At 31.5% G+C, this 11,723-nt stretch overlaps 1 protein-coding gene and 1 long non-coding RNA gene across 2 annotated transcripts in view; one reads left to right on the forward strand and one right to left on the reverse strand.

The window, feature by feature from the left end:
- Positions 1–277: 277 nt before the first annotated feature.
- The window catches only part of LOC119637057 (abnormal cell migration protein 10), a 31,922-nt gene continuing 20,476 nt past the window's right edge, over positions 278–11,723 (forward strand). The window contains exon 1 of the mRNA XM_038032877.1: positions 278–1,423. Within this exon, the coding sequence (XP_037888805.1) occupies positions 1,292–1,423 (132 nt within the window). The 5' untranslated portion in view covers positions 278–1,291. The remainder of the gene's footprint in view (positions 1,424–11,723) is intronic.
- On the reverse strand, positions 6,459–6,783 carry LOC119637058. The gene is made up of 2 exons (XR_005247213.1): positions 6,700–6,783; positions 6,459–6,614 (listed from the first exon to the last, which is right to left on the reverse strand). It is a non-coding gene; the product is annotated as an uncharacterized LOC119637058 (long non-coding RNA).

An 11,723-nucleotide genomic window follows, 5' to 3' on the forward strand; every position in this document is an offset into this window, starting at 1 on the left:
CAAACTTTGCGAGTATTCTGATATATTTCGGTATACTATTCCTGTTATGTACAATTACAAAATTAACCCAAAATAGCCATAAAAATAAATGTTATATAATTTTATAGGAGTAAATTACGATTTTCTTACGCATTAAATAATATATTATTTGATAATGTGGCAGTTTGTTATTTTCACGTCGATGGAGTGTTTTTGTGAAACTGATTGGAAATTTTCACAGTTGGCTACTTAAAGTCAATGTAGAAAAGAGAAAAAGACAGTATTAGTGAAACTTTTGCAAGAATAGTTCTAATAATGGTTGCTTAAAAATTTTTAGGATTATTGCGATATGTATTTTAATAACTAGGGTAAAAAAGTATTATTAAATACTTTTGAAGGCCTCAACGATTATGGATAATAATCGAAAACTTGAAAATATAATTTCTATTTATTCTAATAAGAGAAATTCGTTATGCATTAAGGAAAAACTGGTGTTCAAAGTAAAGAAGCATATTGAGAGAGTTAAATTATGGTGAGAAGTGTTAAAAAAAAAAGTGTACTTTATTCTCTCTGTCTGAATATGGCCGAAATGCATGCGGCGAATTATAAACTTTAAAGCAAAACGGCAACTGACATTTCATTTCAGCAATAGCAAGTAAAGGCGGCTACACCCAAAAAGAAGTCGGTATTCTTTTTTTTTTGGACAACTACAATAAAATTATATGTTTTACTCTTTGCTTACCAATGACTTGCATTTTACGAAACGGGTTGATCTCAGGAAAAGCTTGTGTGCTGTGTGGGTGTTAAGGAAATTAATAAAAAAAAAAAAATAAAAAAAACTGTATGCGTTGCTTAAACAAATCGTAGTAAACGACTTAACAGTTGTATTGTATTAGATCAGTTGAGTGTGTGTCACATTATTTTAGAGTAGAAACCGCTGTAAGAAAGAAACTATGTGCATAACACACAAGGGTCCACGCCTACTCTTGGTCCATTATCCAAATTTATATAATAAGAAAAAATTTTATAATTACCTATAAAAGACCTTTGTTAAGCAAAAAAACGATCATTGTGCATTGTGCCATCGCATTTATGATATGTGTATGTTTGTGTGCGTTTATTCATGTTACGAATTTTGTAATGAACCGTAAATTGTGTGCCATTTAATATATACATACAATATAATCAAAAAGAATTTTTCCTTTAGTACATTTCGCTTTCATATTGTGTTGTTTTGTGACAGTGTGCTTGTGTTTTCGCGGTAGCGGTACTCATTTCCCCCATTCTAAAAGTATTTGTAAGCAAATGTAATATGGATTGCAGTCTTGCAGATCAACAAACTCCCACAAGTCATCCACAACAACTTCAGCAAAAACGGCAGCCCCAGAAACAACAACAGAAAATATTAATACAAAATTCTGCAATCCTAAGTCTCGACGAGTCGGTAAGCTTGTCCATTTCACTTCTTATTACTATTTTATCCCTCCTTCTCCTCCTCCTACTACTACTACTACTACTACTACTAACAATATTATTATTTATATATTACTTTTTAAGAGTTGACATAACCGTATAGCTTAATAAAGTTGAAAGTGTTTTAATAATAACAACTATGAAATTATTATTATAATTATATTTATATATATATATATATATATAAAAAGTGCACTTATGATATTATTTTCTCTTTATGCTGTTATCTGCTTCCTTTTCACTTGACATTTCTCCACCACAGTTTGCATTATTCATCATGCTCTAAAAATGACCAATATATTAAGTTCTCCCTTTCTCTTTCCACGTATTCTTCGGACATTGTAATAATTTTCTTTTAATTTTTAATAAAATATACATTAGTTTTTCGCCATTTCTGTCGTTGCCGTCATTGCCGTCATTTTCCTTCATAAAAATCTTAAACTTGTGTCAGTTTGGTTGTGTGTGTATTGTTATGAAGTAGAAAATTTAGGAGGGAGTGGAGGGGGGTGGGTGTGGAACTGAATTCATCATAAAAGAAATATATTCTCCCTCTCTCATGCATCTTGCAAGATTCTTCCCTTCTCTTCCTGTTTAAGCGCTTAATTATTCATGTTTGGTGTTTTTTTTTTATTTTTTTTTTTTTAGTTTTTATTTTTGGGGGGGGAACCAGACTTTTCCTTCCCTCTAAAAAAAAAAAAAGTTGATTCTTTTCTTCAATATATCTAGATAAACTTATATATATAAACGTATATCATCTTTGTTGTGCTTACGGTATTGGACATAAGTACTAGGATACTTCATTCCTGGACAACTGTAATCCTGTATTATTAAAACGTCCTTGAACTCACTGGAAGATTGCTAATCAGGGCTTTTGCAAAGAAGAAGACGAGTTAATGTTTCATCCACTACTTCAATTAAATGTAATATGCATCTTCGATAATTTCTGATTGAACTCCTCCCCCTTTTAAAATAAGAAATAAAAAAAAAAAAGTCGTTTCTAACGTTTGTGTAAACTTTTATTACTTTAATATTTTATTTATTTACAGTTTTCCTTATAATTTCCATTTCCAAAACAGAAGAAATCTGTCCGCTTTCTTTAGCTAATTACATCATAACGTAAACGTTTACCTTCTACATTTGCATACGTCGACCGGAAGTTTCCACTTCACAAAGAGTTAGTTTTGTTTTTTTTTTGTTTTTGTCTATGTACATAAATAAGAATATTTGCTTTTCAATCACGTAGCAAAGCTTTACTTCACACATTTTTAAGGTGATTTGTATACTCCACGATTTTCAAGGTACGAAAATCAAATGTCCGTGCTTGACGTTAGATATGTCTTTTGCATTTCTTTTTGCAACGCTTTAAATTTAATATATATGTGCACGTTATCTTTTGCTTTTGCTTTACGCCAATTTGGATTTCAAACGTTACGGATTACGCTCCACATCTGCAAAGCTGCTCAAGCTGTTAGATAAGAGCTGACCGTACATTCATATATAATTAAATTGAGAAATATTCGCTTGAGTGGTCGAAGGCACAGAATCTCGACTAGTAACTCAATAGTCGTGGATTTGAAGTTAGAGATTAGAGTTTTTAATAAAGCCGATAACTTAGGACGCTAGTGCCATGAAATTTTAGCCTTAAAATTTATTTATTTAACTAAATGCAATAATAATAATCCGTTATCCCTTTATAGGGAGATAGAGAGTCAATGTCAACGGAGGACGAAAAATACTAATCGAAAAATGCTTTTGAACTTATGAAGTTTTCACGTCCGCCAATTTGTGCTACACTTTGACGGACTACATAAATGACTTTCGCTAAACTTTCTCTAATAAAATTAGAGCAACTTAGCCAATAACAGATCTATTTCCCTTTCTTTAAAAAAAATAAATAAATTAAATAAAAAATGAAATAGTTATTACTGTGCAAAGCTGTGTTCGTGTAGCTACCTATTTTCTTATAACACCGTATCACAGCCATATTTTTGTCCGTTTATTGTAGCATTTCAATAATGCTTGGCTTGTGCATGATTACATACTCTAATGCGTTGCTTTCCTGTTTCGGTTTCAAATTGTTTTAATATGAATAATTGTTTTTAACGGACAAATGACGGAACACGTAAAAAAATACGACAAAAGAAGAAGGAAAACTAATTACGCTACCGCAGCTAATATGAGCCATTCTTATGCATCGGTCAAATTCATCATTATTACTGTTCATGCATCATGAATTTTTAGGTATCGAAGAAACAAACGGCAGGAGCAACGACTAAGTAGATATTCATATACTGTTGGCACTGATTGCTCCTGGCAAGCCATCAATATAACGACGAAGACTACAACGACAACGACAACGACAACGGCGACGACGACAACGACTGTAAAATAGCAACGACGATAATATACGAAACAACATGAAAAATCTATAAATTACGTGACTTTTTGTTAAGCCAAGTTGTGCTTGTTTGTTATGCGCTTTAAACGTTTTAGTATATATTTTAAAACCAGTGACAATAAAAAAGCAATAACATTAAAAACCATTAAAATTGCGAGAGTGCGTGTTGTTATCCTTCGTCGTAGATACAGTTTTCCGCATATGTAGGAAATTCCAAAATGTGTCTTTACGCATACAGATAGCAGATGGTGCGGAAGATTAAGTCCAAGACCAAGAAATTTACAAATATCATATCAAGATTTTCAAAACTATGCATATATTTGCTGATACCATAATGGCCAGTTACGCAGTTACTAATAACAATCTGATATTTGTTTGTAACTCTTTCAGATTTTAACCTACTTTTACGGTATATTTTAACGCCATATGTCACATATATGTTTCTGCATGACATTAATTTATGCAGACGCCGCCGCTACGTTTGCCAGCATATATCGCATTTTGTTTTGTGCAAGCATAGTAATAGGAGTGTGAAGTGGCATAGACAGAGAAATAGATTGATAAATAGATAGATAGATAGATAGATAGATAGATAGATAGATAGATAGGTAAAGAAAGAAAGAAAGAGAAAAGTGTTTTTTTCTATTCTTCAGCTCAAACAATATAAATAAAGGCTTCGTTACTCTTTATACTTCAATTTTTATGTTCAGCCTGCTGTTGCTGTAGCGCCATAATATGTAACGCAAAATATTTAATTACATTTGCAGCACTTCTCCCAGAAGAAACCCCGCGCAGTTTGCGCAAACCCATCATAGATGTAGATATAGTGCGGATAGTGAGCATTTACAGTAACATTCGCTCATTTAATGCGCCATATATGAGGCTCGAATTCATTTTTGTGCTAATGAAAGCGCGTAAAATGAGTAATGTGAACGTGCATGTGTTAAACGAGAGATTACTGTATGTGCATAAGTATTTAAAAATTTCTATGTGATAAATAGAAAAAATTCCTTTGTTTGTATGCTTTGTCATCTTTTTTCATTTCTTTTTTTACTTTTCTACAAAAGTTGTTGATCTTGTAGGCGATAAGAAATAATTTGTAGTTGTTGTTGCTGTTGTATGTGGGAAAAACAAACATACACTGAGAATCATTAGTTCTCCGCATACAAAATTCAAAAAGTCTCAATCACAGAAGGTATATTAAATAACGTTTCAGATTTATTACGCTTGTGATAAATTAAGGACCCTAAAAATAGGGAAGGGCTATTCCCATTTCTGATGCATATTCATAATTGTTCTTGTGTTTTTGTTTAGTTTTCGGTCTTAGGTCTTATTTTCCTTTTGAACGCATACGATAGCAAACATGGTTGCTGTGTACCTTGAGTGATAAATTTTAAGATTACGTCATGGAATATATACTCCTTGGATATCTTATGGCGGTAAATGAGTGGAAAAAAATAAAATGACGCCGTTTGCACTGATTTTTAGCATTCAAAATATGTTATTATCCACATATTTACTTTTACTTTCCAGAAAAGTTATTTTCCAAAAAGGAAGAGAAAATAAATGTAGCTCAACGATGGGTGTCGAAAGATTCGGTCTAAGACGAACATATCTCTTTTCTTTTTCTTGTGTTCATTTTTTTCGCTCTTATATATATATATAAGTTCGTATTGCATTATTGTCGATACTTTTATGCTCTTTGACTGGCTGTGCCTCCCATGTTTACTCGTTTTTACCACATTGCTGTTTTGTATTTTCAAAATTTATAATAGCACAGCGAAAGGAATTGCCAACATCAATTTTTTGCTTAAGTTCCTAATTACAGTATTTTCCAATATAAGATAAGGGAAAAGAAAAAGTAAGACTCTGCTAAAGTTATGCTTTCAACCTTAAGAGATCAACGTTTTATGTGAATAAGAAATTCACAATTTTAGTATTCATCGAATAATTAGTAGAGATTGCCAAATAAAAAAATTGGAAATCGTATTAACAGTATCCTAAGACCTTTCTAAGTGATTTTCTTCATTTATTTTCATTTGTTTCAAGTTGGAATTGTTTTTTACAACATTTTTTTAAGGGAGCTTGTTCAAAAAAAAAAAAAGGAAAAGGAGAAGATAGCCAATTAGTTTGGAATCATACGACTTCAGCGCTATTTGAAGGCACTCAGTTATGCACTTTGAATGAATATAGACGTTTTTGCGTTCACCAAAATTGAACGTCGTAAGCAGTTTTCTAAGCGGAAAATAGAGTGAAAATGGGAATGAATACGGCATGATATATTCATATTAAATACTGGTTTGGGATTTGAACGATATCTCACACAGGTCGGTGTTACGGGTTTTTATATATTTTAATATATATCGAAAGAGACGAAACAAGCCACAAACCGAATGAATATAGGTTGCTGCCCCTTTTGCATTGCCGTTAAAGTAGATAGCAGTGTTTTGAAAGTTTAGCTCTGTAGTATTTTTCACCGTATTGTTAAGTGCTGGCAATCGCGTTTGCCTTCATGTTGATATATAAACGTCACTCTCTTTTCTCTTTTAATACATTTATTGAAGTTTTTCTCTCTGTCATGAATATTTGCCATCGCATTAAGAACTCCATAACATTCATTTAATTTGGTTTTGGGGGTAGTGAGTGAGTTTTGTAGGCCTTGCGCAAATGAGAATGTCATACACAAGCTCGAGTTTGCCTGGTACGCGCGTGTGACGCGACAAAATAAATAATAGTAATATTGTTATCATTTGCCGACACTAAGCTGAATAATAAATAATAATAATAACAACCACAAAATATAAAAAGAATTAAAGCACTGCAGGGTACACACAAAAATACAAACGTACCTGAAATGTGCTTTTAATTGTGCGCGCATATGTGTATGTGTATTTGCACTTATTGCTATTTAAAACAAAAGCACACATTATAAGCTCATTTGACGGCAACAATTAAAACAATTTAAAAATAATTTTTGCTTTGACTTTTTGCGGACGGATGGTTATTTCATGTTAGCGGAATTTTGTGTTAAATCGTTTTCAGTGATGTTGAAGAACTGTTAACTAAATGTATATATATATATATATATATATATATATATATATATATATTTTCGCTAATGAAAAACGCCAATTTGAAAGTCTATACTAATAATAAAATCGCACAAATAAAATTTTTATAAAAGTAAAATTCAAAAATATGTCTTGTTTTCCTCGCGAATATATATATATATATACATATATATGTACATATATATAATTATCATCTGCGGAAATTTATGTTAGTAGCTCCTCATTTATAAGATTTGCATTCGAATTTTTATATTATTGGCAATCAAAAAAAAAAAAAAAAAAAACAAAAAACAAGAAATAAGAAACAAAAAAAACGCCAAAGGTAAAACCTTTAAAAATGTTAGGTGAAGCAAAAACGAATCCTTTTTAAATGGAAAAATCACATATAAGCTTGAGCGTTCCAATCGAAATTAAGCAATAAAAAAAGTGCCTTTGTTCCAATAAATAAATAAAAATTTAATTTAAAATAAAGAGAAAAACTCGAAGAAAAACTTTTAATCAAATATTTTATTTCCTCGCCTTAACATAGAAAAATCAATTTTTATGACAATTTTGTAAATATAACACATATATATGTATATAAATATATGAAATAATAAAGAAGTAAGTTCTCAAGCATTTATATTTTGTTCGTATTATTATTATTAATTTTATTTATTTATTTATTTATTTTTTCATAATATTTATTGTATTTTATATATTATTGTTGTTGTTGTTGTTTTTGACTTGCAAAGTTTTACGTCTCTTTAGATTCTATTTCGTTCATTCATTGTGCTGAATCATCGTAAAGACATGGTTTTGCATAATTTTTTGATAAATGTGTATTCTTTAGGATTTTTTCATTTTGTTTTTTAAATTTATTTTTATTTAAAGTTGACAAAGAAATTATCTATAAAATTGTTGAATCACGTTCATCAAATATTTGCCCAGCAAGAGAAATCTATTTCGTTTGCATATCGTCTTGGCGTTGTTATGGAAACCCAAGAATCTTGTCATCATTCTTCATTTTCTCGTTCGTTGTGCACAAAAGATTTAATTACCTTCATTTCTCGGGATTCTCTAACGTTCTCTTGTTCTTATTCTTATCCGCAATCATATATCAATAAAGTAGTGGAGCTAGAGAACCTCTATTATTTCGGTGTTTTGGTATTTGGTGTTTTTATTATCGCCTTTTTCTATTTACTTATTTCCTATATTTACGTAAAGAAGTTTATTGTAAATTCTTTTAAGAATATGTGTTTCTTTTTTTTTTTTTTGTTTTACTCCCACTCGCAATCCAATTGCCCATTGCACAGGGCTTTCTTCGGCCTTTCGGTATGCGCTTCTTTTTTTTGTTTTTTTTTTTTTGTTTTTTGTTTTGTCTATTTATCATGACTGGCCCCAATTTTCAAAGTTATGTAGCTTTCGTCGTTGTTGTCATTCTGTTTATTTCTCCTTTTCCGGGTATCTTTCGGTTCTTCCTCCCCTTGAGAAATGGCTGAAGCAATGATGTAGCAATGCTGTTTTGCTTTTTTCTAAATTTTTTTTATTTTGTATTTGTATTGTTTCGAATCGCACTCACAGCGTTTGCCGTTTTCTTTTGTTGTTGTTATTTTAAGTATATTCAAAATTAGGTCGCCGAACTTCAAGTGAAACGTGTTATCGAAAATTACAGAATGTCGAAAACTTGGGGAAATTCTCTAAAATCGCTTTTAATTTCTGAACTTTTCATATATATATAATGATGGTCGGCCTGCAGCAAACATGGGACACACCATATTTTTTATTTCATTTATCGAATCTCTAAAAATTCCATATGTAAAATTACATTTCGATTAGTTTAATTCTTGATACGGAACAATTCTAAATGAAAAGTTATTGGGCTATTCATCAAATTCTTGCTGTACGTATGTGTGTGTGTGTGTGTATTTGATATATTCGAATACTTTAATTGTTGAAAATTTCTTGTTGTATTGGAAGCAAGGCAAACTGCAGTTTAATCAGATGCCTGGAAAATCGGAATTTTATGCTATATTCATATGAAGCACAGAAGCTGCTAATAATCAATACATTTTGCGATATCATCTATGTAGGCAAAATAATGTATAGCTAGGATTTCCTCCAAAAATCATTGAAGGTTAAAGGCTTTGAGATTTTTTAAAATTTATAGAAAAAATCTTAAGGTTGAGACGTAGTTTGGTTCGAGTATTAGATCGATAATCGGAAGCGATCGGAAGTTTCAAATACGTTTTAAGAAAATGGGACATATATGAAAGCCCGACTATCATCCGACGAATCCCCGCGGATCGTTTAAAGGTTAGTCGAGTGAAAAGCAAAAACTTAAGAAAGCGAACATCAATGTCGCAAGTGTAGACGATGGGTAATGGCAACTTCCCTCAAACTTCACGAACAATGCCTGGAGTTAATTATTAAGTGAACAAAAATGTAATGCGAAAAGTTTGACTTTGCCTAGCTTTTTCCAGAGCTGAAAGGGGCTTGATCGTCGTGAATGTGAAAATTTTTCGTTCAAACATCATCAGGTTTATCAGTTATATTGTATAATAATTCCGAGTGAGATTTTTTTATGTTAATAAAAATATGTAAAGACTGATTGGTTGGCAGAGATTTATTTTAACCCCGGAAACTTTGGTTCCTACTTCCGTATGTTAGACACAAAACGAAATGATAGAATAATAAACGCTATTATGCTATACATATATATAAACAGTTGAGAAAAATACAAGACAATTTAAATTTGAATATGTCAAGGCTGTGAAGTTTTTATCTGGCAAGCATGTGTGCATTGTTTGATCACTATGATGAATATGATAAATAATGAATAAAAATACCGATAAAGTATTTTATATTCAATTAAATTAAATTAATAAATAAATTAGTTTTCGAAATCAAAATCGAAATAATGCCAAATAGCGGGAAGGTAACAAGGTGCTTTTGAATGCTTCCTGTTTCAAATCAGAAAGCATTGAGATATGAAAAAAGCTATGTGTTAATGAAAGAATTCCTACTGAGCACCTTATATAGTATATGCTTGTAAGGTAAGTCAATGATGGATGAATGAATGATGCAAGGACAAGACCGAATAATAGGAATCTTTTACTGATTTACTGATGAATTTTATAGCTCGATTGCCTTGAAATTCACTTGATAAACGCTGATGAACTGTTTAGAAAATCTTTGCAAGAAGACACGGATTAGAAGAAAGTTTTTGCATTTTTACTTTGATTTCCAAAAGTTAATAAGTTGTCCTAAGCTATGTACGTTTGGGGATGAAACTATAGCTGCGAGGATCCTTCTAATCGATCTGTATCTACAGAATGTCCAGTACACCTTCTAGTAGCATAAAGTTGACCTTAGTGCGGATGAAAATTGCTTAGCTCAATGCCAGTGATCATACACTTTCATTGTCAACAAATTCATTCCAAACTCGCCACACACGCTATGATTTTGAAACGATATAAGTGGCAACCTTGAAAACCAATTTCTTCTACATCCCGCAGGACCAATTTTATGTTTTCATCAAATGTGTATTTAAATAATATTTTGCTTTTATAACTAAAAAAAAGAAAAGAAAAGAAGGCTATTACAAGTGAAACGTTGTTCCTTTAAATAACGATTCGAATAATTCATTAATTTTGAGTGTGTGTGGTAAGAGTTTCATTTCTTTTTTTTTAACACTACTGAATAACGAACTAATTTTACCGAATAGTGCTTATCAATATTGTTAAGTTTATTCAAATATTATACTACCTTGAAATATCGCTCAATAACAAGGACAGGGATTTGTGCCACTTTCAAAATAAACGGCTCACTTAGCGTTGTAAGAAGACGTGGTAAAAAAAGACGCGTTATAAGCACAGATATTGAATGGCAAAATATTTGAATCCAATTAAATCATTGCAGTATCCATACAAGTGAGAACATTATAGCCGGGCAAGGCCGACCATCAACTACCCGACGCTACATACTGCATCAATTATATCTTGCTTCTATATAAAGACATAATTTTCACATGCGTATTGATGGGAAAGCGGGCCCAAAACGCAACCTAATGTAGTACAAGTTTAATCCTTACATGGGCCAGAATCCAAAAATAAACGTAGATAGTCCAAATTTTGTAAACTTGATTTTTGTAGAAAATTGTTATAATACTATGGGTCAATTTTCATCACCGCATATGAAACCTTGGACTTTTCTGCTCTATAAAATGATCAATTTTCCTGAATATCCCTATTAGGGTAGGATATGAAAAGTAGACTGAGAAGGTGCAAATTTGTGATATTTAATTTTTTTTTAATCTAAAACACTATTGTGATATAATATGAACAGTAACATAATATACCTTGTACCACAAGTGGTGTCGGGTATAAAAAACGCTCCAAGCCTATCGAAGTTTTTCACAAGCATTTATGCCAAAATATTACTCTTCTCTCGATTTGTGCGGAGGAATGTTGACAAGTTTTTTTACATAATTTATGTGAGTGGTGGAGCAATCGATAAACTTTAACTTTTTTATATGAAATTAATTTTAAAAGTTCTCTGTTTGCCTATTTAGTAGCTTTCGGTTCATAAAACTGAATCTCAATGTAGATGAAAGTATGAATTGTTTAAACCATTTAGTAACTTTGAATGACGTTTACAATCTAATCGTCCATCCATCCATCCATCCATCCATCCATCCATCCACCCATCCATTCATCCATCCATTCATTCATTCACTCATAACATCCATCCATCCATCCATTCATCCATCCATCTATCCATCCATTCATTCATTCACTCATAACATCCATCCATCCATCCAT

Source organism: Glossina fuscipes, unplaced genomic scaffold (assembly GCF_014805625.2).
Source record: "Glossina fuscipes isolate IAEA_lab_2018 unplaced genomic scaffold, Yale_Gfus_2 43, whole genome shotgun sequence".
In the NCBI taxonomy this organism is placed as follows: Eukaryota; Metazoa; Arthropoda; class Insecta; order Diptera; family Glossinidae; genus Glossina; species Glossina fuscipes.